This window comes from Lutjanus erythropterus, chromosome 15 (assembly GCF_056507025.1).
Source record: "Lutjanus erythropterus isolate fLutEry1 chromosome 15, fLutEry1.hap2, whole genome shotgun sequence".
NCBI classification, from domain to species: domain Eukaryota; kingdom Metazoa; phylum Chordata; class Actinopteri; order Lutjaniformes; family Lutjanidae; genus Lutjanus; species Lutjanus erythropterus.
The window spans coordinates 19336153-19362541 of NC_139331.1; the positions used below are offsets into that span (position 1 = coordinate 19336153).

General features: G+C 39.4%; 1 protein-coding gene across 2 annotated transcripts; it reads left to right on the forward strand.

The window, feature by feature from the left end:
• Positions 1 to 4060: 4060 nt before the first annotated feature.
• scml4 (Scm polycomb group protein like 4) lies at positions 4061 to 26389 on the forward strand. Of its 2 annotated transcripts, none has more exons than XM_084738180.1 (7): positions 4061 to 4344; positions 12255 to 12525; positions 17956 to 18158; positions 19395 to 19524; positions 23170 to 23379; positions 25026 to 25171; positions 25762 to 26389. In XM_084738180.1, the coding sequence occupies exons 2-7, from the start codon at positions 12294 to 12296 to the stop codon at positions 25885 to 25887; spliced, it is 1047 nt and encodes a 348-aa protein (XP_084594306.1). In that variant the 5' UTR covers positions 4061 to 4344; positions 12255 to 12293; the 3' UTR covers positions 25888 to 26389. The 2 variants fall into 2 exon arrangements, with proteins under 2 accessions (XP_084594306.1, XP_084594305.1); XM_084738179.1 differs by having other exon boundaries at positions 4071 to 4344; positions 23167 to 23379.

Below are 26389 nucleotides of genomic sequence, written 5' to 3' on the forward strand. Positions count from 1 at the left end.
ATTGCTGGTCTTCTGCTGCTACGATCTTTTAGTTTGTTTGTGTTATTGTGTGACTTTGGTGTTTTAAAAGAATAGTTCAGATTCACTGAAGTCACACAATAACAGAAACAAACTAACAGATTGAGGCAGCAGTAGACCAGCAACTCCTGTGTTTTGCACGGTAAAATTACTGACTTCGACAATGGAGTTTGGTTGGTTTGGAGAGAGCAATATCTAGCTTCTGTAAGAGATTTCCCAGTCTAAGACGGCTAAGATAAATGATGAAAATATTCTAAATATAGAATACACTTAAACTATCTATTTTAAGTAGACCGTTTTAAGTGGCAAAAATACCTTTTTGCTACATTCACATTGCGAGCATGCTCAGTTATGATTTAATGCTAAGATAAGATCTTTTTTTGTTTGGCTGGATCATGATGTATATGGCTTCACAGAGACACATTTCATCCAGAAGTTCAGGATGTCAAGGATTATTTTTAACTACACCCATCAGCACCTCTTCACACAAGTCTTGTAGCAAGACATTTCAAGCAAATCATATGATTTCAGCTATCAGTATTAAAAAATGTTTAAAAATCGGATGTGTCTGATTTAGTACCACATATGAAAGTGTCCCAAATCAAAATTGAAAAGATCAGATTCCATTTGATTTGTGCTGTTCACACTGGCATGAAAAATAATCAGATCTGAGTCACATTTAAGAGAGAGAGAAAAATAGATTTGGGCACTTTTGCCTGCAGTGTGAACAACCTTTGTTGATCCTGTCCTCAACACCTCATTGCTTAGCATCTGTGCAAGTACCCCTGTCTGCTTGTCCTATCTGGGAGTGTGCTGACCACCATCTACTGAAGATAATACACTGACTATGGATGAGTACCTCATACAACACCACGTCAAATAATCCGAATTGTCCCTGTGATCCACATCTGGCTGTGTTTTTCTGACTGGTTGAGAGCAGGTGGATTATGGAATGAATTGTGACCTCACAAGTATAATGGGGGAAAATGACAAAACTTGCAGTGTTAAGATTTGTTTGAATTATTAGTACTTTTTTTTGTCCATATTCTTACATGAAAGTTGTGAGTTTTCAGTCTTTTTAAGGGGCTCAAATACTGATATATATATATAGATATATACATACTTGTGGCTTTTCAGACAAGTGACTTCCTTTCTCTCCATCCTTTTTTTATTTTAAAATTGTAGCACATTCCAGTGTATACTCATTGTCCAAAAAGGCCTTATGAATACAACTGAAATACCACAACAAACAAGTCCTTGGGTGCTATGCACCAGTAGTTCTTGGGAGAACAGAAAAAAAGTTTTGTTTCTTTTGTGTTTGTAAAAATCTACAGTGTTTTTCTTTTGTTTCAACTTAGAGTTAGTCTCATCACGATAACCTATAGCTCAATCTTGGAGCACATATCACTGATCTTGCCATGGCACAGCCTCTAATAAGTACAGTTTTGTCTGCTGAAAGAGGATTAACAGTTGTACGTGACATGTGACTGTGGTAAAGAGATTGGAGTATGAGGACCTCAGCACACAGCACTCATAATCTGAAAAGTGTCTTGAACAAAAAAGCTGTTGAAATGAACTTTTAAGTGTAAGACTGGGCATAGTCTGTGCAGCACCTTTTTCCCCTTAGTCGGTAAAAGCAGAACGAGTTCAGTTTTTTCAGTACATCTGCCATTTCTGCCATAGAAAGTTTATTCTTTTTTCCACCAAACCTCACGGAGAATTTTTGTTTTTTAATTTTTGTGTCTGAGGAATACAGAGTGCTTCTGGCTAACCAAGAGACCCCCCTTTCATTTAATACTATTTTTTTTGTTTGTTTTTGTCCCAGTTAAGCCGTAGTTATTACAAATGTAACGCATATGTCTTTGTCTTGTTTTGTTTCTAACCCTTATTTTTACATCTGTTAGACTCATGAGTGCAACGAAAAAAGAAAATCAGAGCTTCCTTGTGCGGCTCTGTGGGCTCTCACTGTATGTCGATGACTTGGCAGTTTTAAAAGAGATGACTAATCTTTCACCGTGAATATCCACACTCAACAGTTAATTGTTTCTTTTTTTTTAACGGTATATACTAATGTGTCATGTTAGTGTGGGAGAGATAAACGTATGAATATCTGTGGGGACGCTCTCCTGACACCACATACACAAACAAACTCACAAACGCGCACTATACCCTCCTGTAATTGTGTTCGAGGCAGGTGTATGCTAACAGGTAATATTGTACTCTGAGTATTTATCGCTCTGCAATAGAATGTAGCATCAGTGAATTACGCTGTGTGGAAAAAAAAAACTGCAGTGAGGTTAAATACACACCATCTCTCCCATGACAGACCCAGTCCAGGCGACTGGCCGGCAGGCCGCCTCAGTTTGGACAAACTACCCAATGACTATCTATCTGCCACTTTTGTTTACAAAGGAACTGTCATTGTAAATGGAAAAATATATTATTTGTATTTAAAATCATTTCAAATAAAAACTTTTAAATGAGATGGTTTCATTTTTCCACCCATGTGCTCTAAGTAGCCAATTATAGACAGGGTCCAGTGTGTAAAATTTATGGGGATCTACTTCGTTAGCTTAGAACAGGCTGTTTATATCTAATATCTGATTTTAATTGTTAAGACTGTTCTGCCTAGTCCTGGCCTACTTTGCTGTGATTAGCTACTACTACTACGCTGTCATTGGCTAGAACTCCTCGCTTCAACAACACATCCTTGTGATGGCCAGAAAGCCTTTCTAACCATAGATATATTATAAGGAACTAGATATTGAATGCAAAGATTGCTTCAGTTCAGTCCAATGAGAGTTGCTCGATGTGTAAGTCAAAAAAGTTTTCTAGCTTGCAGGATGTATGGCTCACTGAACATGCGCAGTAGTGTTTCTCCCCTTGACCCCGTCTAAGAGTTCCCGCTCGGCCTGTAGGCTTCACATTGCGATGATATCACGGATTTTTAAATTGCTTTTATCAGCTGGAGGAAGGTTTTACAAATACAAACACTCCATACAACAAAACTTCATCATCGAAAGAGTCATAACTGACCAGTAGCAATTTTAGGGGAGACCATAATTAATTGTAACAAGGGGCAACCGTAACACACTCAGTTCCTCCAATCAGAAACAAGCTAGTCTTCTTTCTAAAGTCAATATGACTGTGAACAGATTTGTGATTTATTTTTTTCAGTGTTTCAATTGCCTCCACCATGGAGAAAATACTGCAGTAACACTCTGAGTTCTTGCATTATATTATTCTAGTCTTCTCTTTATGAGTGAAAATATCATTGTAGCATTAACTAGCACGTGTTTCCCCTATCAAAAAAAAATTAATGTCTTTCAAGGAGTCTGATTTATGAAGGAAAATGTAAAAAAAAAAAAAAAAAGTTACAATTGCTCCTGGGCTCCCCTATGTAATCTTCTGCCCCTGTCTTGAGGGTCAGAATGGAGTATTAGTATAATTCTACTTTATTGTGCTCACAAAGTCTGCATATTGGAGTAAATAGGGGCCCAACAGTGAATTGTTTCCTCCTCATCTGAACAGATGTGGGAATTCCCTGTCAGTAAAGTTTGCAAATTTAGGGTCAATTTGTCAAGATAACATCATCATTGGGTTAATTTCCTTCCTAGATAAATGAATAAGTTCACAAGATAGGTTAAGTGCATGTAGTTTAATGGAGCAAAACGATCCAATGATGATATGGATGGTGATATAACCAATATAACTAGCTTGGTTATATCTTAATAATGAAGCAATAAATGGCAATAGGAATAAATAGGCTAAATTGTTAAATTATTTTGGTGATTTTTTTTATGTTTGGGTTTAAGTCAAACACAGACTCCGTGTCTGTGAAGGAGTGTTTTTGTGTTATTATCAGAAGTGGGCTGAACCCCTTCAGTCTCAGTGTTATTTATCGTTCCTCCTCTCCGTCTGCTGAACCGGTGCAGGTAAATGAGAAGCAGCTTTAAAACCAGATAGGAAAATTATCCTCAACTGCAGCCCCCCCCCCCCCCAACCCCCAGTTTAACGACCCTGTGGTCACACGTTTTACCCCCTTTGAACTTGTGCCCTTGAGGACGGTGCAACTCCTGTCCAAACGGACCAAACCTCGGGACGACGTCGGGAAGGTCAAACTGCAGAACCGCTTCCAGCCCGCGGTGCTCGCTCGCTGCTCTGCCGCAGCTGCAGGGGTGGAACCCGGACTGACACCAGCCGAGAGTTCCCCCGGTTGTTTCCGCCGCTTCTGCCGCTCCATGCGCCGGCTCTGTGTCTGTACGCTGCCCGCCTGCTGCTGTGGAGGAATGGATTCCCGCCGCTGAAACAACCCCATCGAGATAGGTAAATACATGACACTCATTTCTGTCAGATTCATGTATCGAACACGCTTGTGAATATTAATATAATGTACGAATAATAACTAATAATGTAATGTAGCAGTTTAACCTACAAGGTCACAATAAACTCATTTCAGTCCTTATGGAAGTCAGTGTAGATAATTATAGAGCTGCCATATGCTGCCTGTTAGTGTCATGATGCTTTACTTCAGACTGTTTCTATCAGAGGACTCAGTGTGCTGTTCAGTTTCCACCAGAAAACAACAAACTCATCTTTGATTTCACCCAGTCAGTCTGTACACTATCAGAAATAAAGGTGCTAGAACCACAGGTTTCCCAGAGAAGAACCCTTTTTGGTTCTTGGTACAACCCTCTATAACGGTCGCACCTGGAACCCTTTCAGACCATACTACCTAGAACCCAACATAAAGTTATAGCTATCTGTGAAAGATTATGTCCAGAACCCACTATGCGAAATTTGAACCTTCTGTGATGTAATAGTTCCACCCAGAACCATTTTATATTCTGAGAACATGCAGAACCCTCCCAGGGGATCTATTTAGAACCGTTTTATATTCCAATGGTTTCATCCAGAACCAGCCCAGGGAAACTACCAAGAACCCTTTTATTTTCTAATTTTCTTTAATCTAGAACTGATCCAGGGGGTTCTACTTAGAACGCCTCTCATATTCCGAAGGTTTCATCTGGAACCAATGTGGAAAAAGACACACACATTCCTGGCCCCGGTGGGTTGGGTGCCGGATCACAAAAATATCTGAACAGAAAAGGAAAAACTCCACACACCAAAAGTGGTCCTGTTCAACGCAATTGTTTGTGTGACGTTTCAAGCTGTCGGCTCTTCCTCTGACTGCCGTCTGTTCATCTGGAACCAAACCGAGAACCCTTTTATATTCTGAGATTTGCATCCACAATCCCAGGGGGTTGTACTGAGAACTCTTTTATGAGAGTTTCTCTTACTACCTTGTTTTCTTTTGTGGGTTCTACAAAGAACACTATATTCTACAGACGAGGCAAAACATTACGGAATCGCACACATTGTGGTCAAACATGTTTAATGAGTAAAAAAGTTTATTTAAAAATCTTGGAACAATGATGGTTTCATGCTTTCAACAATCCTTGAAGAACCAAAGAATGAAAATGGTTCTTACTGGAACCCTTAGTCTTACAAAGAACCTTTGACAAGCTCTTTCTTGACAAACTCTCAAAAATGGTTCTGGGTAGAACCTCAGCCCTGAACCTTCTTGGAACCCTTATTTCTAAGAGTGTGTGTGATAATGTCAGTGGTTTTTATTTCCATGACTGAGTGTTAATTAATTATCGAGGCCAAGTTCATTGTTTTCTCACGAGGCACCAAAAAAGTTGATCACGGTAGGCTGAGGTAGGCTTATTTGCCTAAAGCAGTGGTTTTCAAACTGGGGAGTAGGGACCAAGAAGGGCCCTGTCGTGGGTGGTAGGTGGTCCCCAGCAAAATGCTTCCAAAACTTTTAGGACAGTTTTGGAAGGTGAAACAATAAGAGAAGAAATAGGGTTGGTTGTTCTGATTGATTGATTGATTGATGAAATAATTGTTGATCAATTTATAGTGACCATTGATTGGCTATGAAGGTGTTCTATAGGTATATGTCTGACATGAAACAGTTTGAGAACCCCTGATCTGAAATATGTTGGGGGTTTTTTAAGATTGGCCAATAACAGTTACTAACAGTGGGATCACACTGAGCCAAGGAAGTTAGACCTCCCTGTGTGTTTATCTAAAGTCTCCTAGCAACAACACAGACACACACACACACACACACACACACACACACACACACACACACACACACACACTGTTCTCTTCCATGGGCCTCGTGCTGAGCTGAATTTGAATATGCTGACAGTTGACAGTTGACCCTTCACAAACCAGACAAAAATTTGTTTGAGGCCACAATGCAAAAGTTCAGTTGTGGTGGTGGTAGTGTGTGTGTGTGTGTGTGTGTGTGTGTGTGTGTGTGTGTGTGTGTGTGTGTGTGTGTGTATGTATGTGTATGTATGTCATTGGAATAACTGATGAATTATTGCAAAAAAAAAAAAAAAAAAATGCAAATAATAAAGAAAACTGCAACAGCTATCTGGCTGTTTTTGTATCACCAGGATCATACTGGTTTTTGAATTCAAAATATACCCACTGAAGATTAAAGTTTAATAATTGGTTGCACCTGAAGGACTGCATTTCTACCAGTGTTGGTGAAGGATGTATTCAGGTACTTTACATATGTAAAAGTGCTAATACCACACTGTTAAAATACACAACTACAAGTAAAAGTCTTGCATCAAAAATTTTACTTAAGCAAAAGTATGCAAGCATAATCAGGAAAATGTGCTTAAAGCTGCAACAAGGAGTTTTTAACTAGTTATGAAACAGTCAGTTTATTACTGATGATAACAAGACTGTCCGCAAAAAGATGGATTATTTCTGTATAGGGTAATTTTTCATTGGTGTACAATTGCCTGAAGAATTGTTCAGAAGCTGTTTATATCTCCACCATGTTGCAGCGTCATATTTCTACAGTAGCTCAGAACAGACAAACCAAACACTGGCTCTAGAAATAGCTTTTTGTGTTGTTTACAAGTTTTGTGGCCGCTGTAGGTTCTAGTACATGGCTGGAAGTGAGACAAAGTCCAGTCTGCAAGCTCTCAGTGAGATGCCACTAAATTCTACACACTGGTCCTTTAATGTAAAAGCAGGATTTTTCTGTGGTAGTCTGTTGTGGAGCTTTTAACTATTTTGTATTGGACAGCAACTAATGGTTCATTTCATTATGGATTAATCTGCTGATTATTTTGTCCTCGAATAGATTTGTTTTTTTTATGTAAAAATTCTGAAATTACTGAGAAATGTCATCACAGTAACACCTTCATAATCCTTTGTTTTGTCCAACCAACAGTCAAAATGATTCAAAATAAATTAGAAGAATTACAACAAAAAGCAGCAAATTGTCACATTTGAGAATACGAAACCGAGCAGCAGCAGTTGTACATTTTCATATGTTTTGTGTGTAAACATCTTAATTTGCAAATTAATTAGTAATTAAAACTGTCAAATAAATAGTAATAGAGTTTAAAGTACAATATTTCAGAAATCAGAACAAAGAAAAGAAATTTGAAACAGTTTTATTGCCAAGTAGGTTTTCACTTACAAGGAATTTGCTGTGGCATGTTGGTGCACACAAACACAATACTAGAAATACAAATAAAAATTAAGATAAATAATCTACACATTTACACAGGTGGATAGTAGTTGAAGTATAAAGTAGCATGAAAAAAAATAATATTCAAGTTAAGTTCAGTTTGTACTGAAGCACAATACTTGAGTAGATGTACTTAGTTACATTCCACCACTGATTTCCACATGAAGAAATAGTCCAACATCTTCAGTTAACACAGTAGGTGTAAGTGTGATTATCTGTTATCCATTTCTTTTTTAGAATCGAATATATTTGATCCTGGATCACAAATGCAGGCTGGCATCCCTGACTTAATCTGCCGATTTAATTACATACGAATTAAAGTGCAGTTCTCTTTTGGAAAAACAAGAATTACCTTCAGTTGTTGCTGATACAAACACAAGGACAATCCACAGTTTGTTTTGAGTTTATCTCCCCTTGTAAGGCAATTTTAGAGAAAGCTTTTTAATAAAGAAAAGGTGGTCAGCACTGAATTGCAGCGGGAAATGGTTACGGGATGATACATCATTGGTCCTTTCACAGTGACTGTATAAAATGAAGAGGCTTTCACACGTAACACTCAAGTGAGGCTGCAGCTGCACTCTCATAAAAAGCTGCGTGACTAAAGAGTTGACATGATTACTCGGCTACAGTTTCTTTCATGGGTGCTAACACTTACTTTTGGTGATTCTTAACTGTTGTGCCAGCGTGCAGCTCAGCACAGCAGTTAATCTCACCAAAATGCAATCAAAACACCTCACACACTTCTCAGAATCAACACCACAACACTGTGACACGTTGTCTGCCAACAGTAACACAATGACTAAAAAAAAACACTAGTCAAACAACAGCAAGCATTACGATATGTATCACTATTGTCTTTGAGTGGATTTTATTTATTTGCTTGTTTGTTTATCACATAATTTATCATAAACCAAAATTCCATTACACCAAAAAAAATTGGTCACTTCTTGATTGCCTGCTACAATATGCCGCATACATGAAATGCTGCCATATGTTTTAATAGGCTTTATTTATTTATTTATTTATTTTTTGATCAAAATTTTTTATTATTTATTAACAAAATGTAGATGCAGAAAATAGAGACCAAACTGTAGATCACCAAACTCCTTGAACAACAGAGACAACAACTGCAACGACGAAAACACTTGAGCATCTTTCATGAACAGCAAACAGCAGGAATAAAAATAAATAAATTAATAATAATAATAATAATAATAATAATAATAATAATAATAATAATAATAAAGTTAAATTAATAAAAATAAACAAAGGAGAAAAAAAAGAAAAAAGTAGGCAAAGTGCCAATATAAATGCACAGATAGAAAAAGCATAAGCACAAAGCAGAGTATAATAATAGTTGACCATAATTTGCAGTAATATTATTACTTTAACCAATGTTAGTTATGTAAGAGAGTACAAATTTCAAAGCTGCTAATCCAAATAGTTTATAGCCAACATTTGGGCAACAGAACTAAATCAACATTTCAACCGAAAGCTTGTTACCAAGTAATGAGTAAATTGGTATTATTCAAAAAAAATGAATAAGTAACGAAAAAACCCATTACACACTGTGTAATGCTTGTCAAGTATTAGTCTTTAGCAATAGCAACCTTATTCAATTACAAATAACAAACATATAAATATAAATACAATCACACACCCTCTGAATTCAAGTTTATCTCTTTTACCAAACTAAGACAAGCTCCATTGCTCCTCATAAAACACACTTCATTTACACACTACTAAAACAAGATAATATATAACTCACCAGAACTGTCCTGGATAGTCTCTCCACTGTCCCAAGAGTCACCAGCTCCGGTTTGGTCAAAAATAAATCCTTAATTCACTGAGTCAGATGTGAAAATATTCTGGCTGTATGCCATTTTCCTCTCACTCATCTTTCAGGTGAGTGGGTGTGTACAGAGCAGCTGAATGAGTCTCATTCCTCGGTGGCAGACCGTTAACATGACAAAATAAAAGACAAAAAAAAGCTGATACTTTTGGCCAATCAGCCAACCCTGTTAATTATTAGAAATTGTAGGTTACACAAATGTAATATGAGAGCAGAGAAGTTTAGCCTCTACAACGTGTAAAGAAGGTTTTCTATAAGAAAACAAAAACCATAAGACTGAGTTTCTCTTAATTCTCTGGGGCACTTTCTCCATCACTACTTGGTGTCTTCCACAGCTTACGAATGAAAAGCAGCTGTGTGTGTGTCTGTGTGTGTGTGTGTGTTGTGTGCGTATTTGATTTTGTTAAAGAAATCTCTCCAACAAGCTACTCAGCTGGCTGAGCTCCAAGCCACAAGTGTTTTGGTAGAGTGGCAAGATAAAGTAGTTTTCTGCTCTCATGGGACTCCGAGCCTTTAGATGGAAACACAAGCATTCCCTCGTGTGTGTGTGTGTGTGTGTGTGTGTGTGTGTGTGTGTGTGTGTGCGCGCGCGTGTGTGTGTGTGTATGTGCGTGTGTGTGTGCTGTCTGGGTTGCACTCTGTTTCATCAAATCTAACTTTTTCATTCTGGTTGTTTCACGGTTCTACAGATAGCAGTTGTGTGTGTGTGTGTGTGTGTGTGTGTGTGTGTGTGTGTGTGTGAGTGTGTGTAAAGAACCATCTTCTTTCATGTTTTTTAGCATCGCTGTTTGATGTTTCTGAGTGTTTTTGGTAAATGTGAAATATTGGAATTGAGGGCGTTTTTTGTTTTTTTTTATCTCAATCCTGACCAAAGTTGACAGTTCAGCTCTGAAAAATGTTTTATCCACTTTTACTGTCTCCATTATCCGCTGCTTGTTCTTTTCTCATATTTCCCATTTGATTTTTATTAATTTTTTACAAGCGAACAAAACAATTGCAATAGATATGTGGTTTTTGTTCATTTTGTTAGCGTGAGAGCTGAAGTAATCAAATATATTAAATCTGCAAATTATTAAAGTAAATCCTTTAAATATCGCTCCTTTGTCAGTTTTCATCTTCTCTGCACTCCTTTGACCATGTTTTTCTATACATCTCTCATTTGTCACCTCCATATTTCTCTTTATTTTCTCTCACTTTCTGTCTGACTGTCAGTTCGTCCACCAGTTTGGTCGAGACAGTATCTACATTTATGGTCCCCAGAGGATGAATCTTAATTCCTCTTGTGTCACCATGAAGCTGAATGATGCTGGGTGGTTTGCCATGAAATTTAGGTTTAGCTATTCATGGTGGATGAATGCTATTGACTGATCCCTTAATTTTTCATCTAGGACCACCAGCATGTTAAACTTTTTGTTCACCCAGTGAAATATCTTAACATCTGTCTCATGAATGACCGTCATGGTTCTGAGTTGATGAATCCTGCTGACTTTTGATTTCTGGTTTTTCCTCGGGGACCACCATGAGATTGACATTTTTGTTTTTTAGAGTTATGTCTCAAAAACTGTTGGCGTGTGAAATTTGGTACAAATATTCATGGCAGCCAGAGCTGGCGATCAGACAGTCAGCCTGAAATATTACTACTTGTTTTGTCCTGTTTGGTTTATTTCATGAAATCAGCTTCAATGTCTGGGTCTGGCTGCAGTTTATGCCGCAAAATAGTGATAGTGGGAGACTAATGACAAGAGAGCATCATAGATAGCAGATTTTATTTATTTCAAAGAAGTTTACTCTGCTCTCAGTGAAGTAACACAGTCACTTCATAATATCTGGTTACATTTTAAATAAATTAATTTTGTCAAAAGAATTATAATTTATGACATCCCTTTCAAATTGTATTTGCTGATAATCTACCAAGCTTTGGAAAGAAGTGTTTGTCTAAACCACAGGCTGTATATGCTTAACATATTTTTTATGATGGGACAGGATGTTGTAAAATTCATGTTGTCTAATGGCACAATCCAAAATCTAACCTCCAAGTGGGCAAAGTACGCTATAAAACTGACAGATTTTATCCTCTAAGTCTGACAGTGTAGAATAAAGCCCTGGGTAAACTCTCAGCAGTAATTACTGCAGGACTAACAACCACCAAACAGACAATAAGATCTAAAATAGGGTAATAGCGTGATAATGTGAACGTTTCCATCAGCTCTAACAAGTTTCACATCTTCCCCCTTTCCCCTCTTCACCCGCCTTTGTTCCGTCCAATACCGAGGAGACTGAAAGCTTAGTTAGTTAAAGTTAATCAGTAAATCCGGCACCCCGGGGGCCAAATTGCATTCACTTTACAGCACAATAGACACATTGTCCCCAATACTTTTATCATTAGCAAAGCCATATTCTCCAATTAGCCACCAGTTTATGTCTTTGACCTCTGAACACACACTGGTAATTACACAACCACCTCCCCCAATCCCGTTTTTTCTTTGTTAACGCTCCCTCTACTCTCCCTGTCTCCCTCTTTTCCATCTCCATCTCTCCTTCAGTCTGCCCGCTTCTTGCTGTTTCCACACTCATTTTGTTCTGAGGATTGAAAGGACTGAAATTAATTTGTAGAGGACAAGATTAATGTTGGGAAATGGAATATTGGAGCACTTTATCATGAGCTAAGGCTGATTAGTCGAATTCAGATTGATTAAAAAATGAACTGTTAATACACTTGCATATGACTGCAAGCCTATGGATATGCCAACATGCTCTTTACCTCACAGGTAAATAATTTGATCTCTATCGTTTGTCTTTGTGTTTCTCCAGTGTGATGTATCTCGCCTCCCACTGGCGGGCTGCGAGGGCATGAGACTGCGAGGAGGGCGGGATTGCAACTCCCACCTGGAACGGGCCCCTCCTCCGCCTCCCCCTGTTTCCTGGTTGCCCGGTGTCCTCAGCAAAGGTGTACGCCTTCGTCTCCGTTTGGATCGTCGTGACAACCGTGGGCGGGGCTGCTGGCAGCTGGTGGACTTGGAGGCGGGGTCTGAGCCAGGTGGGCGTAGACTGAGGAGCCAGGCCGCTGACACCTGCACACAAAGTAAGAGTACTTTATCTTGAAAGTCATTTTAACAGACCGGACTTATTTGTTGGAAAATACTTTGTATTTATATTTTGGTTTGCAGTTTAAAGTCAGTGGTGGAAGAAGTATTCAGATTCTTTAGTGAAAGCAGAAATACTACAATGTAAAAATACTCTGTTTAAAGCAAAAGTTTTATCTTAGGAATTTTTGTGTAAGAATTATTAGTAAAATACAGTCATTATGGTGGCAGAATGGCCTCTGTCACTATATTTCGAATGTTTTATGATATAATTAATTTAAGAGTAGTTTTATTTAAAGGTGCACTGCATAATCCATCTGTTGAATTCATTCTCCAAATTAGTAGGAGGCAGCTTATCAGTAGCAGCTAACTGATGCTAACTATAGCTGCCGTTTGCTAATGAGCTCAGTAACCATACAGCTAGCGATTTGGAGCACCTGGGAGGTGTTGGTGTTTACACTGCTAGCACAGGAGCTTTGCACCACCGGGAGGAGGAACGTTTTAGGCCTGGGGAAGGCAAGAGAGTGGGCGAGAACTGGGCTCAACAGTCTCCAGTCCCCAGTCAATACCCCTGTTGTTGGGCTGAGGGAAGACTGGATGCTGCAGTGATTCACTGCTGCCTTTTGAATTAAAAATTGGTATTATGAGAGGTATTATGAGTCAGAAAAAATATATTGGAGTGAGTGGCTAAAATACCTTTTCTTGCCGACACTGTCTAGCCTTTGTGCTAAGCTCCAAACTGGCGGTGTGTTGACAACCATCTACTGTAGGAAATACACTGACTGTGGATGACTGACTCACACAGCCCAACTTCAAAAAACCTGAACTGTTCCTTTAAGTATTCCTAGACGTAATTTCTCATATTTTCCCTTTTTTTCCCCCTGACCCATAACTGATGAAAAGAGCAGAACTCCTCACCTTCCCTGTCTTCTGGAGTGTGTTGTGTTATGAAGGGGCTCAGTGGAGATAAGGAGGGGCCGTTTCTGTGTGTGTGTGTACTTGCACATATGTGTGTGTTTGTGTGTGACTGTGCCTATTTAATACACACATTGTTGTTTATGCGTTTATTTATTCCCACCTTATCACATGACTCTGGCGCAGGATCCGATTTCACTGTCTGTTACCATGGTGACGCCCTGCCTGAGCTGTAAATAAATTCAGGGGTTTGTTACATTGTTACATTGATTAGACCACACACACACACACACACACACACACACACACACACACACACACACACACACACACACACACACACACCAATCTATTCTACCACAAGGCGAGAATATATTGTTTGTAGTTAAAATGCAGTTATTTTATGCATGCATTTTGGTGTGTGTGTGTGCGTGTGTGCGTGTGTCAGTGTAAAGACTGTTTGTTTATATAGCATGTGTGTAGTTTATTGATGTGTTAGCATAATTCACAATTCAGTTTCCCCTCTGCATAAGTGAAAACAGATACAAATCTCCATCCCCTGAAGCTTGTGATTAAGTTATGCTAATCATTGCTGATCATTGCTGCATTACTGTGGCCATAACAGTGGGCCCCAAATGCCTTCCTCTACCACACAGCTTCCAAAAGGAGACAATATCCAGAGTCGGAAAATAAAATTGGGCGTAGGGGTTCACTGATCGCTTAATTGCTTAATTAGCCATAAACAAATTAGGCTGCGGTCCCAAATGTACCGCGCTGGGGTTTCGGTGCAGCGGTGCACATCTTTCCCCTCGCCTGCAAAAGCTGTGTTGTCTCATATTGTCAGCCGGTGTTAATGGGCTTTCACCCCCTCATATCCAATTCTTTTTAAGTAAAAGATGATTATCAGCTCTCACTCAGTCTGTCTGTGTCTGTAATGTGATGCAGCGTAATGGGACAGGACTGATTGAGGAGGGACATCAGGATTAATCTCACTGTGTAATTACTTTTATGATTTATGGTTGCCTTCCTTCACACACACACACACACACACACACACACACAGACCCCCTACCATCACGGTCAGTGCAGATGAAGTGTGTGAACGTGTGCCAGAACTCAGTATCACAGCCTTATTGTCCTGACCTTGCTGTTTATTGTCTCCTTTTTATTATCATGTATGGGCTTCAAGTAATTTGTCTGGCCTGTCACATTCAGCGTTAAAACAGCTTGTGACTCCTGACAAATCTCTTTACACACTGGCGGCGGCTGTGCGTGCAAGCGAGGGCACGCCGCCGTTTGATCCTCCCTGTGAAAGGTTAACCTGATTTTGATTGAGTGTTTAAACCCACCACTGTGGCTTCTTTGACCGCAGACAGGAATCAGCATGGCAACCTGAGTGTAACTAATCGATATGTGGTAGTGGAGGGGAGAAAACCTGACTTGTACTCTGCACTTGTAACCAATAAGAACAAATAAGCACTCTGGAACCTGCTTTTTTTTTTTCTTTTAATACCTGCACCTCAACCTTGCCTTCAGCTGGCCTTTATTTCTTTCCATGTGTAGATTTTTTATTATAGATAAAACAAAAGCGGCGTACACGAGCTGACATGGAGGCAGAGAGAGTCTATAAATAAAAGGAAGGCGGTGAGCTTTGACAGCACTACAATCTTTTATCACAAACAAAAGCAGCAGAGTAATCCTGAAGGGTTTCTGCAAGAAGCTTTTGATGTTTTACAGAAAAATTGATCTCTATACCTGAAAGCCACTCTGTATGTGAAAAGATCAAGCTTTTAACAGTGATTAAAAGAGATTTAATTTAGGATTTTGGAGCAATTTTAAATTAAATTATTCAGAAAGAGTACTTTGGCATAATCAGAAACTTTTAATTGAAGTAATAGGCAAAAAAGCAAAAAATTGCAAATGGAAATGACAACTTATCTCTCAAGACTTAAAAATAATAAATAAAAATATTATTTTCCTTTTTATTTATAAGTGTGGAAATGAGGGGTTAGGGTCAGGTGAGCCTTTTTGGTAAGATTTCTTAGAAAACTCAGAACAGAGTGTGGTTTTGTTCTCCCTGGAACAAGTTTCCTTTGATTTTTAATTAAATATACAAAATTTAAAAAAAAAAAAAGAAAGCATAGTTTGTTTTTGCAATTTTCACTTGCTCCTACAATTTCAGCCTGGAAAATTAGGCTGTTCAGAATGTAGTAGTTTATGTTGGTAACTGTGATTTTTGTGCTGGTTTATACTTTTAACTAAGAGTGAGGTGGGTGTTAGATTTCTGGAGGCCAGCTACATTTTGCATATTTTTGAGTGTTTGTCCCTTGTGTGGAATCAGTCCCTCCATGATTTTGCAGGCTTTTTTGGGGGGAGGATTGTTGCAGTCTAAGATGCCGAGATTTCATGGAAGGTTTTCTGAAAAATTGTCATGTTTTGGGGCGTTTTTTTTGCAATGAAATTGCAATAGCATGTGAAAATGTCAAATAAAAGTTGACTTTTTTTATATAATTCATTAAAAATGACGGAAAACTTGTTTTGATGAGAATAAAACTGTACTGTTATGAGCGTTCTAAGTCAGCCATTCTCAACCAGTGGCTCGCGGCCCACTGGTGGGCCTCAGAGCACCATCTAGAGGGCCCATGAAAGTAGTGGTACTGCCAAATGGTTAGCTTGAATTCCAAAAAAAATATTTTGGGGGGGGTACTTCACACATAAAAACAAAACCGTCAAATTAAAATGCATAATTTCAACAGAAGGTGGTCCTCTATTCTAGCAAAATATGCTTTATTTGCCAATGAAGAATTGCATCTGGGGCGTATTACTCAAAGAAGAGAAATCTTTTGGGAGCAAGCACAACATTATAAATGTCTGCAGATCATTGATAAGTGTTACTCACGGCTGCTTCCTGGCTCTCATTCTGTGCTGCTTGTCACAAACACTTGTCATGTTTTGTTTTGTTTTTAATTCTCCACAACTATCTGGTGACCCCCAGAAATTATCTCATGACCCCCTTTGGGGTTCCAACCTCCAGGCTATGAACCACTGGTCTAAGTTATTGTTATTATTATGTATTTTTTTTAAAAAAAGCGATAAATATATTGTGGAGAAAAATCTTAATAATTCAAGGACAGATTACAGTTTGTAACCTGAACACCGGTAACACAAAACAGTGCACAGCTTGAATCCCTCGTCACCCGCTCTGAGCCTTTTTTTGAAGACAGAGAAGAAAAACCCTGAGCTGCGGCAACTGTAATTACATTACAGCCACACACACAGAAACACACGCGCGCGCGCACACACACCGTTTTTGAGCTCAGCAGGTCTGCCGGCTGCCGCGGGATGTTACAGGCGTGTTGCTATGACGACTGAAAGGGGACACAGAGGAAGGGGGTTAGGGTAGAAAGGAGAGGGAGGAGGAGGAGGACGAGGGGGTTGTTTCGGAGGAGATTGAGGAAGAGAGAGAGAGAGAGAGAGAGAGTTGCCGGTGTCTTCTTGACAGTGTGTGTAGCAGCAGAGAACAGTGGAGAGGCAGACTGCTGGAGATCCATCAGGGGAATATTCAGAAGAACCTGCTGCTGGAGTGAAGCGTCACACAGACAGACGGCGGTGTGCGTGGTAGGCAACGCTCAGAATGATAATTTTGTGCAAATGTTGCTTCTTTTTTTTTTTTTTTTGAATGGGATTTGGTCTGAGAGGAAGAGGATGGAGGCATCATGCATATTCACGTGCTCTTGTCTGTCTCATGTTTTTCCTCTTTCTGCAATGATAAATAGTCGTCACAGGAAGAGGATTTAACTCTCTGTAGGGAAGTCGAGCCGGTCGTGTCTGTTATTCAGAAATAAAAGAATAGAAGGTATATGTCATGACAGCTAATTAGTAGAACATCAGCTTCTGTAAAAGCGCAGTCAGTCAGCACACTGCTTCAAAGGCCATGTCAGGTAAGCGATTGTGTTGCGTGAATGAAATGACGGAGAGATGGATTGAGAGAGGAGTGTATTGTGAAAGTCATGGCCATGTGGATGAATGGTATCAAGACAAAACACTCGAAACCACTGCTTTGTGTGTATGTGTGAGAATGCACACTTGATTCATTGTTTGATTATGTGGGTGTTGTGGGTATGTGTGCTTTGCTTTCACTTCCTGTGTGTGTGTGTGTGCGTGTGTGTGTGTGTGTGTGTGTGTGTGTGTGTGTGTGTGTGTGTGTGTGTGTGTGTGTGTGTGTGGCTTTGTCTCTCTGTGCAGTAATGATATTTATTGCAATCTTTGCAGTTGAAGTAGGGGGAGGGGTGTGGTGGAGTACAAAGCTTTATGTGGCTTTGTTTCTACTATTTCCTATAGTTTCTGTGCGTGTGTACGTGTGTGTGTGCACGGAGGGGGAAGTCTCACGTCTGCTGTGTCTAAGTTTCCGCTCCAGTTTTGCAGGCAGTCGTGCGTGCAGTTTAAAGCTGCCACTTCCTGTTACTTTGAAATAAACACTTGATAGCCTCTCAGTCTGTCTGTCTCTGTCTCAGGTCTGATGAGTACTTTGTCTGCCGGCTCAGAGATGCAGACCCCCGCTCTCAGCCCCCAGTTCATGGCGGGGCCCCCGGGTAAGGTACCTGGCAGAAAGAGAGGACGGCCTCCCATCCGTAAGCTGGAGTTCCAGAGTCACTACATCGAGCCCATGTTGCCTCTCAAGGTGCCAAAGAAGAGAGGCAGGAAACCCGGCTTTAAGGTGAGTCTGTGTGAACCATAATCTTATGTTTTAAAGTTTTCTTGTACACAGATGTTGTGTCTATATCCAGATTTGCTATTCAAATGTATTGTCTGTGTCCTTGTAGGTGTTGAAAGCTTTCGCTTCATCTTAAAATGTTTGCAAACACAGTTGCAGAGGTTGCAGATTGCAACTAAGTGAAAGCCCCTTGTCTCACTCTCCCTTTCAAGCCTACAAAGGCTGCAAAACTTGCCATATGCCATATTCTTCTAGTAGATCCCTTTTGCCTTCATTGACCAGCATTAGCCACTAGGCCACTGGACACCAGTGTTTTGAATATTGATATTACTATAATTACAGGAATTGGAATCAGTTCTGGTAGAGAACCAGTGATTGTTTACAATGATGTCCATAAAAATTCATGGCAGAAACATGTTGAATGTTTTTCTTTTTTCTTGATGTTATGTCAAAGTGTATCTCATTCATCTAAAATTCAAGGTTTATGCTTTCACTAATGGTAGGCTGGAGCCCTAATTTACCTGTTGGGCGACAGAACAAAGAAAACAACAACTTGAGTTTACTCAAAACTAGCAGTTTTTCTAACCTGAGGTGAGATATTGCTGTTGGTTATGTTAAATAAAGACACTAGCAGCACAGTACATGAAAGCATGCACGAATGTCAGAGCACCGCGTTTAACTACGTCTTTAAATGTTATAGTTGAAAATTATGACAGAAATACACATTTTCTGAATTTACTTATTTCCTCAATTCAAATTAAATGACAGTTGTCTGCCTGTAAGTTACTGTCGCTGTTAGCGCAGCATCACTGTAATTCTGTCTATTGGTGACATTATTGCTACTGATAATGGCACTGACATTACTAATGGTGTGGTGCCGATTTTGAAGTGGTCATGCTGTTTGTAATGGAACTGGTTTTAGAAGTGCCAGTGATCAAAATTTTGTTTTGATCATCTGTCTGTTCACATAGTGCCACCACTTGGTCAAGATTTTCACCCTTCAAACACATAAGTAGATGATTGAATATTTCTAAAACAAATGACTGTATTCCTGTGAGCCTCAACTACCTCAGAACAGTATGGCGCCATCCACTGACCAAGTGTCAAATTTTAAGCATCTGACAATTTTGTATTCTGATGTGTACCGCCCCCCCCCCCCCGATCATCGTTTTATATCTTTTTATACTAAAACACCATTGTTGTGTGTGTGTGTGTGTGTGTGTGTGTGTGTGTGTGTAGCTGAAGCCCCGGATGGTGATGTCCCCACTAGCTAACTCTCCTCCCAGCAGCACACCAGAGCCGGAGATGGGCTCCCTCCCACAGGATGCTGCTATTGTCCCCCACTCTGCCACACCACAAGTCCTCACAGGTAACACACACACACACACACACACACGCTCTCATCTTAACCCTATCTATCTAGTAGCATAGTCATAAATTGTAAAAAAAAACAAAAAAAAAACAGGAGGGATACAGTGTGATGATGCAGAAGGAAGACGCTGATTCAAGTTATAACATCTAATGATCTTTTGCAGGAAGGTGGCCCTAATATTTTTACACTTATTACACACTCACAGCTTGATTTGGTGGTGTGACTTTGTGGCATGAAATGCGCCCTCCCTTCCTCGCTTTTGTTTTTGTATCTTATCTTTTTCATCCCTCTGCTGCCCTGCTCCGACTGCGACTTCAATTCACTGCTTAAATACACGCTTCTCTCTCTGCAAGTGTCTCTTCTTTGTTCTCTAAATACACAGAGGACATGTTCTCTGTCATGATGTATGTATTTACATGTAAAACTTTACACTCATGTGCATGTCTGCGTGTTGAATCAAAAACAACACTAGTTTCTGTGGGGTTATTGCTTATATTTACATACTTTAACATCACATCTCCCTTTTAATTCCCTTTCAGTCTTCTTGTCAAGCTTTTCTTTCCAGCTTCGGCTCTAGAGTAAATCTGACATTTTTTTAAAATTCTTTCATAATACATCTCATACAATCCACAGTCCTTTCTGTCTTGCTTTCATTTTTTCTCTCCTTTTTTTCCCTGTCCTGCTCTGAATGAGCAAATATTTAAAGATCGTCCTCAGTGTATTTGAGGTGGGAATGGGAATCTCATGTGTCAAGGACCAGCGCTTTGCTCTTTGTTCTTGCAAATCATGAAAAGTGTTTGATGTCAGACTGTAGACATACAGAAGCGAAGCGAGCGCACACATACACACACACACACACACACACACAAACCAGTGTGCTCCCTGTGGTGCCACCCAAACACATATGTAAATCTTTTCTCTGGTGAAATGGAGAAGCTTTTCAAAAATAGTCTGTGTATTTTAGGGATGTCTTTTGGGATACTGTCTGAGCATTGTACAGTCCCTTTCAAATACCAATAAATTTGAATATTTTATTACAGTAATTTATGAAATAATGTATTCTTTTGTCCTCCATTATAGTATTTATATGCTTTCATCAAGAATATTTGATATGTAAAGATGTAAATATGCAAGAAAACTGTTTCTCAAGTGTTAAAATATTAAGCATTTACTGTATCATATGAGGACACCTCTGTACTGTGTGTGTCAGTGTAAAAGCCTCCTAACTGACATGCGCAGATCTTATCACATAATTGATTTTTCGGAATACAATACAATACGTTTGACCTTTTGTGCGAGCGCGAAGTAGAGGTAATTCAGAATCGTCTCAGTGGAGTATTTCAGTCTCATAAATCTGTCATCTGGTAAATCCATAACTGCCCAGCTCTGGCATAACCAGCAGGCATCTACATTATTGACAGGCTGAAAAACGGCTGGCACAAAGGGAGCAGATTCAGAGGAATTACTGACTACCTTTCAGCTGTTTCACATCCAAACAGTTACAGGCTGATGGGGCTTTAGCTCAGCTTATCTGTGTATTTATTTAACTCGCCGTTTAAAGGACATGAAAAATGTAACTGCTGTCTAATATCGCAGTACATAAGCCTGCAGACATGCATTCGGTTGAAAGCAGAATAAAATATTTATATTTAAACAGACAGCAGGCGCCTTGCACATGTTTGATGGACATTGGATGTACAAAGCTGATATTCTATTGTAAATGTTGTGTAATGTGTAATGTTGAATAAACCATTTTGTCCATTTTGTAGCATGCTAGCGACTCTCTTAAGCTTTACTTTAGATATGCTAACATCAGTATCCTAACAAAGTAACAAATGATAATAAAATATAATAATAATAATAATAATAATAATAATAATAATAATAATAATAACAATAATAATAACAACTTCATTTATAGAGCACCTTTAAAAACAAACAAACAGTGAGGCCAAACAGAAGCAAGACAAGAGCTAAATTGAAGTAAAACTGAGACACAAACAAAAAAACACTGAAACATAGTAAAAATAAGACAGAACAGTTAAAGAGATGTGATGGATAATAAGATGACATCATGTGATGTCAATATAAATAAACACAAATAAAAGGAATGAAAGATAAAATAGAATAAAAAAAGAATAAAATAACAGCAAATTATAAAAATGTACAAAAAAGATGTTACTTGTTCTGTTCTCATAAGGGTTCAATATTTCAACTATGTAGCTTGGGGCCAGACCTGGACAGGCTTTATAAGTGATCGGTAAAAACTTAAAATCAATTTTAAAATGCACGGGTAACCAATGGAGGGAAGCCAGGATCTGGGTAATGTGATGTCATCTGTTAAAACCAATAGGAGGCCTGTGCTAATTTAATAACGTTAAACAACTGTAGCCACTGCCTCTCATGTTCATAATCTTTGTTCAGTGAGTTGGGATGCTTGATAATTAGCACTAAACACAAAGCGCAGCTGTTGGAAATATTATTAATTTTAGCTTTAAACTGGCTTCATTCATTTCTGACAGATATTTTAATATCTGTGTCAACGATCATGTATCCTGCTGCGTAGAGTCCCTCGGGGTGCTGACTTCCTCTGGGTCATTTTCTCAGCTGCTTTCAAGATGTGTCACATCACTGTTGTTGTGTTGATGATATTCTGCCAAATCCAGTAACCTGAATGATCGCTTAGCCGCCACCAAAGACTGGATGCCTTATATTTTCCACCAACTAAACCCTAACAAAACAATTATTTTATTTGTGCCTGATAAATTTACCACTGCAGTTGATCAGGTGACTGACCTATTTTTCTCAGACCTTGAATTATTAATCCGCACTTTCATTTTATCCCAGACTCCTAGGTTATTGTAACTCCTTCTCCCCCGGTCGATAAGATCCTGTTGATTACATGTAAGGCACCAAATGACTTTGCCCCCAGTTACATTTCCAATTTTCTTGTACCGTTTTCCACCTCCCTGACCGCTCAGGTCCTCAAATCTCTGCCTTTTATCCGTCCCACACTCTGACTGCAAAACAATGTTTGACAGTACCTTTGCAGTTTTAGCTCCAGCCCTCTGGAGCATTCTGCAAAAATCAACTAAATTTGCCAAATGGTTGGACTGTTTTAAGTTGCTTCTAAAAAAAGTTTTATATTCTTTGTGTGTCTGTGTTAAGCCCTTTGTAACTGTGTGTTTTAAAAAGTGCCATATAAATAAGGTTTTATTTACTTACTTACTTTGTCAATAAATCTATTAGTTGTTTGGTCCAGAAAATATCAAAAAATGGTGTAAAATGATCAGTGTTTCCCAAAGCCCAAGGTGACATCCTCAAATCAACTCAAAGATGTTCAGGTTACTATCACTTAATAGTTGATAAATGATCCATTGATCTACATGTTGCAGCTCTAAACCAAAGTATTGGACAAATTGAAATGTTGTCCTGATGATGGCACTAAATGGAATGAGAGGAGATCACGGACGTTATTTCAATGAATCCTCAGGGGTACATGAATATGTGAATCAAAATTCATGGCAGTCCTTCCAGTAGTTGTTGACACATTTCATTTAGAGAAAAAAATTGGGAATAGTCAAATATATTTTTTCAGATTGACTTTAATGATTCCATCTCCTGTTGTTCCTCCTCCAGCAGAGACGCCGATGCCTGATGACTACTTATGTGACCCACCAGTGGACTCCAAGCGCTACGCTGTAGATCCCAGCGACTCCGCCTTCAATGTCATGACATCACAGTATCCACCAAAGCACTCCTATGGCTACCGTGGCAGCAGCTGCTCTGCTCCAATGGGCTTGTGCAGACAAGCATCGAGCCCGGCGAGCTTCCAGGAAGTGAACAGGAATGGTGAGACTGTGTTTTACATTCAGATGTACCGTCGCCACCACAGCGCAAACCACAGTCACAGTAAATAAATACATTTATTTCCTTCATCAGTGCAGTTTGCTTATGCATATATTTTGTTTTTTCAAAGGTTAACCAGCTTTGTACAAAAGCCTTTAAAAGTCCTATAGACGCATGCTCCACCTGCACAGGTGTTTTCACCTATTTTCATGATTAAATCTCCTTTTAGTACAGTGGAGATAATGTGCCAAAGGTGCTTCACTGACATCCTTGTTTCTTTTTACACTTCATTCTTATTGGTCTGCTGTCATTAGCGCCCCGTCCACCTTAAACTTGAATCAATGAGTCATCTTATTTAAAAACACCTGTGTGGCAGGAACCTTGAACCTTGAACCTTGAAACCTTGACCTCTCCATCGACCAAATTTCACAAAATTGAATTTTGAAGCATTTTGACATTTAAGATATACTGGCATACTTTTGTTTAACATTGCTTCTGCATAAAATGGACTTCAAGTGGATCTGACAGTTATAATATTAGCTAGAAATCTTTAGAAGAGCTGTAACTTTACTGGTTTGCTTTATTTGCATGAGTAGCATTGATTCATGCTAATGCTGCCCGAGTGAGAAAGTCATGGCACCCAACCAAGACCAAATCAGCAATTAACACCCTGCATAACCACAAACTGATGTTTTTGCACTTTTTTATACTAATTAATCAAACAAGATACTTGTTAATTAGTGAGTTTTAGAGGTGTTGGTGGGTGCCTTTTGTCGCCCTCAGACAGAGCCAGGCTAGCTGTTTCCCGTTTCCAGTCATTTTGCTAGGCTAAGTTAGCTATATCTGGCCTGTAACTTCATATCTAATAGATATATATACACTCATGTAAATGTAACACTTTTTTCACTCCCATTTTTCACAAGTTGAAGTAAAAAATCGCAGATTTCTTCTGTGCCCACAAAAGGTTTGTTCCTCTAAAATTCACAAATTTGTTAAACTTTGTGTTACCACTTCTACTTCCACCTGACAGGTGTGGCATACAGAAATTAAACAGCATGATTATTGCTCAGGTGCACCTCAGACTGGTCAAAATAAAAGGCCTCTCTAAAATGTGCAGTTTTATCTTGAAAAAAAGACATTTATCAGCCACTGAACTATGGCTATTTCACACAGGGCTACAGACACCAAATTATTTTCCGAGTCATCACCTGCCCTACTCTGTCTCTGATGGGCTAGTACCTGTTTCCTCTGTTGGTTGGGTTAGGCATGAAGTGTGACTGGTTGGGGTAAGAATATCAGGGTAAGCCAATCAGAGGCAGAGTTCAGCAGGTCACAGTTTTGCCCTCCTAGGAAAAACAAGTGGTGTCTATAGCCCTTTGTAAAATAGCCATACTTAATGTACATTAATGCCTTTTCTGGAGGTCAAACTGCAAATTTTAGAGTTTTGCTTCGACTCATGAAAGAAGGGAGCTAAATCAAAAATGTTGCATTTATATTTTTGTTGTGTGTCTATATATTTATATATAGAGACAGAGAGAGTAGAGTGTATAAATCTTCTCATTTAACTCTCACCAAGAAAGTGAATAAGCATGTTCTCCATTAAGTATTCAAGCATCTTCACTCCAGCTGTGTTCCCCTGTGGTACCCAGTTTACAGCCCAATGGCGGACAGCGGAGACTGCAAGCGTCCTGCTGGGAAGGACCCATCCAGCTGGGGTGTTGAGGATGTCGTCTGGTTCATCAAAGATGCTGACCCTCAAGCTCTGGGACCGCACGCCGACGCATTCAGGAAGCATGTGAGTCCAGACTGGTACTGTATTACTAACTGCACAGAGCTTTATATCCCAGCATGCATGCAGGCATTTAGAGTGGGAGCCCCTTGCAAGCGATAGGGTACTCTTAACTTAAATACCTGTTATGAGACAGCTGTAGGGCTACTTAGCCGTCCCCCAGTCACCTGTGTTCTTGGATATAAATCAGCAGATATGGAAACTAAACGAAGACTGTTACAGCATTTTTGAAGCATAGTGAGGTCAAGCCCCGAGCTGTATTACGAGACTTTTAACTCCCCATAAACCACAGTGCTGCTTGTGATCCTCAGGCAGGACTGGGGCTTAAAATTTAATGTGACCGGACTTTTCTTATCATGGCTGCAAGGCTCTGAAACAGCCTGAGCCCAGGATAGAAGGGCTGGTAATGAAAGTAACTTGATTTAAGGTATAAGAACTTTTAATATCTGCTGTTTTCACCTTTTATAATGTGGTAATTTTGTGTTTGTACAGATGCAGCCTTGTTTTATTATTGTATATATGAAGTAAACAATACAAAGGGGTGAAAAATAGTGTTATATTGCAGATTAGTCACATGGTTCTGTGATGTGTTTCAGGAGATAGACGGGGACGCTCTGCTCTTGCTGAAAAGTGAGATGATGATGAAGTATCTGGGACTGAAGCTGGGACCTGCTCTTAAACTCTGTTACCACATCGACAGGCTTAAACAGAACCGGTTGTGATTTGCTGTGGAGGAGCCAAACCCCTGATCACCTTTCACTAAAACTGCACCGCCGCAGATTCCCTCAAGCTTTCTCAACCATCAGCAATACATCACGAACACCTTCGGATCCAGATTGCGCACTTGTCGGCTTTTACTTCGTCTGCACCACTTTTTTTTTTTTTGGGCTGTTCAAATTAAGACTGTTTACAGCTGAAGCGTTTGATTTAACCGTCCATGGCTGTTTTCTGGGTATATGAACGGCTTTAGATTGTAAATAGCTCGGCTCCACGTGGCAGCTACTGTATATTGACATGTGACCTGCACAATCTGCACACAGCTTACTATTGTTTGTGCAGATCTCAATCATTGATGCCGTATCAACACCTCTGAGGAACACAGAGACAGGGAGCTTAAAGGGACAGTTCAAAATTATTTGTACTGGGGTTGTATGAGGTACTTATCAGTAGTCAATGTATTACGTAACACATCAATAGTTTGGAGAAGCAATAGGAGTTCAGGCA